The 7,500-nt window shown below is 43.7% G+C and overlaps 1 protein-coding gene across 1 annotated transcript in view; it reads left to right on the top strand.

The window, feature by feature from the left end:
* LOC109884498 (retinal-specific phospholipid-transporting ATPase ABCA4) overlaps nucleotides 1-7,500 on the top strand; it is a 108,962-nt gene that overhangs the window by 23,015 nt on the left and 78,447 nt on the right. The window contains 3 exon segments of the mRNA XM_031809885.1: nucleotides 983-1,072; nucleotides 5,407-5,644; nucleotides 5,795-5,934. Of these exon segments, the coding sequence (XP_031665745.1) occupies nucleotides 983-1,072; nucleotides 5,407-5,644; nucleotides 5,795-5,934 (468 nt within the window).

Here is a 7,500-nt window from a genome sequence, read left to right as displayed (position 1 = left end):
CTACGTGATTCCATATGTGTTGTTTCATAGTTTTCATGTCTTCACTATTATTCTACAATGTAGAAAATAGTAAAAATGAAGTAGGTGTTCTGAAACTTTGGACTGGTAGTGTATATTAGTACACACGTAACAACGTAGTCAGTTCATGTTTATCTTGACTAAATATCGACACTCTCTCATTTCCCCCCCAATACAAAAACTCCTCACTTGCTTAGTAATAAGGATGTGTTTTAACATGGACAGATTTTGGGCAGAGTAAACCCTCTCGCTTCACCTCTTCCTCTCTTTAACTAGTTTGTTCTCTCAACCCTCCCTCCCTCCCTCCCTCCCTCCCTCCCTCCCTCCCTCCCTCCCTCCCTCCCTCCCTCCCTCCCTCCCCTCCCTCCCTCCCTCCCTCCCTCCCTCCCTCCCTCCCTCCCTCCCTCCCTCCCTCCCTCCCTCCCTCCTACTAATAGATCACTACTACCTCTCCTCTCCTATTATCTTGCCTTTCCTTCGCTCTCTCCTCCCTCCCTCCCTCCCTCCCTCCCTCCCTCCCTCCCTCCCTCCCTCCCTCCCTCCCTCCCTTCGTTCATTGAAATGGAAGTGTAAGGAATGTCATAGGAAGCTAAGTAAGATGTTTGTGTTGGCGTACTCTGTTTCCGTAGTGACTCTCTGTGGCATGTCAGTGGCCTTGAAGAGCCAGTGTTAAGGGGATTTTCCTTTAAAGTCGTAAAGGTGAAAGAGTATGAGAGCACGTTGATTCAGGCCTAGTTAGTTATCTTTGCATGATTTTAAACATTTTAACCTAATTTAAAAAACAAAACAAATCAGACTTTATTAAAAATGTTTTATAACATCTTAACGTATTCAAATGTTATTTTTCATGTATTTGAGGGACGATGCACATCTCATCAATATTTCTGTAAATGTGCCAGCCGGCTAGTTTTCATCTGTAGTCCCTGAGATGTGACTATTACCTGTCCAAACTGTCTTTTCCCAGCTGCCCCGGGTGTTGGACAACCACACGGACGGACCAGACCTACGATACTGGGGGCGTGTTCTAACCGCTGTATCAGAGAAGGTCCAAGTGGTGAGTCATCTATCATATGTCTTTCTGTTATCCTCTCTCTATTTATCTTCTGCTCCTTCTCTGTCCCTCTCTCTCTCTCTCTCTCTCTCTCTCTCTCTCTCTCTCTCTGTCTCTCTCTGTCTCTCTCTCTGTCTCTCTCTCTCTCTGTCTCTCTCTCTCTGTGTGTGTCTCTCTCTCTCTCTCTCTCTCTCTCTCACTCTGTCTCTGTCTCTCTCTCTGTCTCTCTCTCTCTCTGTCTCTCTCTCTCTCTCGCTCTCTCTCTCTCTCTCTCTGTCTCTCTCTGTGTCTCTCTGTCTCTCTCTCTCTCTCTCTCTCTCTCTCTCTCTCTCTCTCTCTCTCTCTCTCTCCCCCTCTCTCTCTCTCTCGCTCTCTCTCTCTCGCTCGCTCTCTCTCTCTCTCTCTCTCTCTCTGTCTCTCTCTCTCTCTCTCTCTCTCTCTCTCTCTCTCTCTCTCTCTCTCTCTGTCTCTCTCTCTCTCTGTGTGTCTCTCTCTCTCTCTCTCTCTCTCTCTCTCTCTCTCTCTCTCTCTCTCTCTCTCTCTCCCCCTCTCTCTCTCTCCCCCTCTCTCTCTCTCTCTCTCTCTCTCCCTCTCTCTCTCTCTCTCTCTCTCTCTCTCTCTCTCTCTCTCTCTCTCTCTCTCTCTCTCCCTCTCTCTCTCTCTCTCTCGCTCTCTCTCTCTCTCTCTCTCTCTCTCGCTCTGTCTTGCTCTCTGTCCTCTCTTTATCTCTCTTGATCCCTCTTAACATTTGCAGAATTCATCACTCAGTTCCCTCTATGACTTTTTCCTAGTAACAGGAAGCTGTTAGTTTCTCCCAGTAACAGGAAGCTGTTAGTTTCTCCCAGTAACAGGAAGCTGTTAGTTTATCCCAGTAACAGGAAGCTGTTAGTTCCTCCCAGTAACAGGAAGCTGTTAGTTTCTCCCAGTAACAGGAAGCTGTTAGTTCCTCCCAGTAACAGGAAGCTGTTAGTTTCTCCCAGTAACAGGAAGCTGTTAGTTCCTCCCAGATACAGGAAGCTGTTAGTGTGTGTGTGTGTGTGTGTGTGTGTGTGTGTGTGTGTGTGTGTGTGTGTGTGTGTGTGCGTGCACACACACACAGTAAAGTAAGGTAAAGACACGCATGGTGTTTTGCACAGGGTGGCAGTATCCTACTATCCAAGGTGTGTTTATAGTAAAGACACGCATGGTGTTTTGTACAGGGTGGCAGTATCCTACTATCCAAGGTGTGTTTATAGTAAAGACACGCATGGTGTTTTGTACAGGGTGGCAGTATCCTACTATCCAAGGTGTGTTTATAGTAAAGACATATGTATGTTTAACAATTCCTGGGTGTTGTTCACTGTGTGTGTGTATGTGTGACGTTCACATACAGTTGAAGTCGGAAGTTTACATACACCTTAGCCAAATACATTTGGTAAAGCCCCGCCTTATCTCAGCTCACAGGTCACCATAGCACCACCCACCTGTAGCACGCACTCCAGCAGGTATATTTCACTGGTCACCCCAAAAGCCAATTCCTCCTTTGGCCGCCTTTCCTTCCAGTTCTCTGCTGCCAATGACTGGAACGAATTGCAAAAATCACTGAAGCTGGAGACTCATATCTCCCTCACTAACTTTAAGCACCAGCTGTCAGAGCAGCTCACAGATCACTGTACCTGTACATAGCCCATCTGTAAATAACCCATCCAACTACCTCATCCCCATACTGTTATTTATTTATGTATTTTTTCTCCTTTGCACCCCAGTATCTCTACTTGCACATTCATCTTCTGCACATCTATTCACTCCAGTGTTTAATTGCTAAATTTGAATTACTTCGCCACTACAGCCTATTTGTTGCCTTACCTCCCTAATCTTACCTCATTTTGCACATATATTTTTCTAATGTGTTATTGACTGTATGTTTGTTTATTCCATGAGTAACTCTGTGTTGTTTTTTGTGTCGCACTACTTTAGTTTATCTTGGCCACGTCACAGTTGTAATTGAGAACTTGTTCTCAACTAGCCTACCTGGTTAAATAAAGGTGTTCTCAACTAGCCTACCTGGTTAAATAAAGGTGTTCTCAACTAGCCTACCTGGTTAAATAAAGGTGTTCTCAACTAGCCTACCTGGTTAAATAAAGGTGTTCTCAACTAGCCTACCTGGTTAAATAAAGGTGTTCTCAACTAGCCTACCTGGTTAAATAAAGGTGTTCTCAACTAGCCTACCTGGTTAAATAAAGGTGTTCTCAACTAGCCTACCTGGTTAAATAAAGGTGAAATAAAAATAAACGTTTTTCACAATTCCTGACATTTAATCCGAGTAAAGATTCCCTATCTTTGATCAGTTAGGGGGGCACGTCTGTGAGAGACGGAATTCTTACTGGTTGGTAGGTGATCAAATACTTATGTCATGCAATAAAATGAAAATGAATTCCTTAAAAATCATACAATGTGATTTTCTGGATTTTTGTTTAAGATTTCCGTCTCTCACAGTTGAAGTGTACCTATGCTAAAAAATGACAGACCTCTACATGCTTTGTAAGTAGGAAAACCTGCAAAATCAGCAGTGTATCAAATACTTGTTCTCCCCACTGTATATTTTTTGCTTCATCAGACCAGAGGACATTTCTCCAAAAAGTACGATCTTTGTCCCCATGTGCAGTTGCAAACCGTAGTCTGGCTTTGATATGGTGGTTTTGGAGCAGTGGCTTCTTCCTTGCTGAGTGGCCTTTCAGGTTATGTCAATATGGGGCTCGTTTTACTGTGGATATAGATACTTTTGTACCTGTTTCCTCCAGCATCTTCACAAGGTGCTTTGCTGTTGTTCTGGGATTGATTTGCACTTTTCACACCAAAGTACGTTCATTTCTAGGAGACAGAACGTGTCTCCTTCCTGAGCGGTATGACGGCTGCGTGGTCCCATGGTGTTTATACTTGTGTACTATTGTTTATACAGATGAACGTGGTACCTTCAGGCGTTTGGAAATTTCTCCCAAGGATGAACCAGACTTGTGGTCTACAATTTTTTTTCTGAGGTCTTGGCTGATTTCTTTTGATTTTCCCATGATGTCAAGCAAAAAGGCACTGAGTTTGAAGGTAGGCCTTGAAATACATCCGCAGGTACACCTCCAATTGACTGAAATGATGTCAATTAGCCTATCAGAAGTTTCTAAAGCCATGACTTCTGATCCACTGGAATTGTGAAACAGTGAATTATAAGTGAAATAATCTGTCTGTAAACAATTGTTGGAAAAATGACTTGTGTCATGCACAAAGTAGATGTCCTAACCGACTTGCCAAAACTATAGTTTGTTAACAAAAAATTTGTGGAGTGGTTGAAAAACTAGTTTTAATGACTCCACCCTAAGTGTATGTAAACTTCCGACTTCAACTGTATGCGTATAAGTGTGTGCGTTTGTGTGTGCGGTTAGTCTCGCACGCGTGTGTGTGAGATGAGGGGAATGTGCTTTATGAATGAGTCATCAGAACTAAGCAAGAGATGCTCTGAGAACCCCCCCCTCCCTCCCCCTCGCCTCCTTATTCAGGAAGGGAGACATAGTGCAATACACACTGGCGCACTCCTGAACAACGTCAGGTATATGGCCCACCCAACACCTATCCTCGTTATCAATAGTAAGAGATATGGCCCACCCAACACCTATCCTCGTTATCAATAGTAAGAGAAATGGCCCACCCAACACCTATCCTCGTTATCAATAGTAAGAGAAATGGCCCACCCAACACCTATCCTCGTTATCAATAGTAAGAGATATGGCCCACCCAACACCTATCCTCGTTATCAATAGTAAGAGATATGGCCCACCCAACACCTATCCTCGTTATCAATAGTAAGAGAAATGGCCCACCCAACACCTATCCTCGTTATCAATAGTAAGAGAAATGGCCCACCCAACACCTATCCTCATGATCAATAGTAAGAGAAATGGCCCACCCAACACCTATCCTCGTTCTCAATAGTAAGAGAAATGGCCCACCCATCACCTATCCTCATTATCAATAGTAAGAGAAATGGCCCACCCAACACCTATCCTCGTTAATTTATAGTAAGAGAAATGGCCCACCCAACACCTATCCTCATGATCAATAGTAAGAGAAATGGCCCACCCAACACCTATCCTCGTTCTCAATAGTAAGAGAAATGGCCCACCCAACACCTATCCTCGTTATCAATAGTAAGAGAAATGGCCCACCCAACACCTATCCTCGTTCTCAATAGTAAGAGAAATGGCCCACCCAACACCTATCCTCGTTATCAATAGTAAGAGAAACCTTCTAACCTTTGTCTTCCTCTCTTCCTCTCTTCCGTTTTCCTCCCTCTTTCTCTCTACCTCCAGCTCTTTGAGAGAAACAGCACCAAGGACCTTCTGAAGATAGTCTATCCGTTGTTCCGGGCTGGTGGTCCAAGCTCCTTTAGCCAGCTGATGAGCATTGTGTCTGCCCTGTTCTGTGGGTACCCAGACGGAGAGGGATCCAGGGTCCTCTCCTTCAACTGGTACGAAGACAACAACTACAAGGTGTTCCTGGGGGTGAATGGATCCAAGAACCACGACTATGTCTACGACATGACAACCAGTAAGTAGAGTCGTGACTAGGGCTCAGATCCGGGTCAAATACTTTAAAATATTTGAGATGTGCTCAGAGTTTACACTTTAGGAACTATTCCATTGCTTCCCTTGTCACAGGCTAACTAGTGACATGTCCCCCCCCCTCTTCTTCTCTCAGCTCCGTTCTGTAACGACCTGATGCAGACTCTGGAGTCTAACCCGGTCACTAAGATCGTCTGGAGTTCAGTCAAGCCTCTCTTCATGGGGAAGATCCTCTACGCTCCAGACTCCCCAGCCATCAGACTGATACTAAAGAGTGTAAGACAACACACACCCTCCTCTCCTCCTCTGTGACTCTTGTTAACACGAACATATGTGCACAAACACGCAAACACCCTGCTGAGGAATTGTGTTTGTTACAGGGGGTTCCAACGCTCAATTGTGTTTGTTACAGGGGGTTCCAACGCTCAATTGTGTTTGTTACAGGGGGTTCCAACGCTCAATTGTGTTTGTTACAGGGGGTTCCAACGCTCAATTGTGTTTGTTACAGGGGGTTCCAATGCTCAATTGTGTTTGTTACAGGGGGTTCCAATGCTCAATTGTGTTTGTTACAGGGGGTTCCAATGCTCAATTGTGTTTGTTACAGGTGGTTCTGTCATGTCTTTACTATCATTAACTGAAGACTGATAGTTTTTATCAAAGATTCTCTGTAATTAGTATTACGCGATTAGACTGATTAATCATGTAACCGTAATTACTAGGAAGTCGGGGCACCAAGGAAAAATATTCAGATTACAAAGTCGTCATTTCCTAAAATAACTTTTCAGATATTTTATCTGATCAATTAGTCTTCGAATTAATGAATTATTTACTTTACCTCACGTTAGTCTCATTCCAAACGTCGTAAATGCACGAACCCAGTCTTCACTATGAGTCATCTATACATCAATTGTCTTAAATCATTTATTTATTACTAAGTCATTCACAGAAATGCATAAACAAACAAACAAACAAGGTAAATGTGGTCACATGAAATGATAGGAGAATGTGCCCCTAGTGGGCTGAACCGGCATGGCGGCTTGTTAGACAAAAGGCGAAGTGGGGGTCGACTAAGTGGGGGTCGACAGAGTGATAATTATAACAGTTGAAATGCTAATCCTTTGCACATGAACGCTCACTCATTCAGGAACAATTACAATCAAGATATATATTTATGATCAGTGTGTCGTTTTGATCGCTGGTGAAAAGTTAGTTTCTTTTGTAGAATTGTCCGTCTCTCTCCCTCTATCTCTGTTGTGGTTATAGTGGAGAGTTCAGAGTGACATTCATTCGTTTGGTTATAGAATGGATGTTTTGGCAGTTGTCGTTCTTCGCGTTCAATGATACCGAATTCCTAGTTGCAGACTAGTAATTAATATCAAAGACTTGTTCTTATTCTGTCGGTATCGATAGTCTAAGAGTTTAACCACGTGGTATGGTTAAAAGATTCAGCAATGGTCTACAACCTTTTAGCCATCTCGTAATTGAGGTAAGCTCGATCTGATGATCGAAAACCCGAGTGGGGGTTTTATTCGGAAGGGCCGAAAAAGGGCTGTCCCAGGAGGTCTGGCCCTAACTGGGCTCAGGGGCGGTCCTCTGATTTAGTTCAAATCAAAAGGGAATTGTATTTTTCTTCATTAAACAGTCCAAAAATCCACTCACTCATTCATCTTATACAACAATTAGATGTAAACCTCATATCTGAGGCTATTATATAAACAGCGTTATGGTAATGTGGCCACACCGTCTCCCATGAGCTTCCCCAAGTTGTGACAAACAGACCAGTTCGTAGCTGGATTCTTCACCAATCTTTTTATACTTTCTCCGGAACATGAAATGTGTTCG

Source organism: Oncorhynchus kisutch, linkage group LG30 (assembly GCF_002021735.2).
Source record: "Oncorhynchus kisutch isolate 150728-3 linkage group LG30, Okis_V2, whole genome shotgun sequence".
Lineage (NCBI taxonomy): Eukaryota > Metazoa > Chordata > Actinopteri > Salmoniformes > Salmonidae > Oncorhynchus > Oncorhynchus kisutch.
This window is presented reverse-complemented; position numbering and strand designations above follow the sequence as displayed.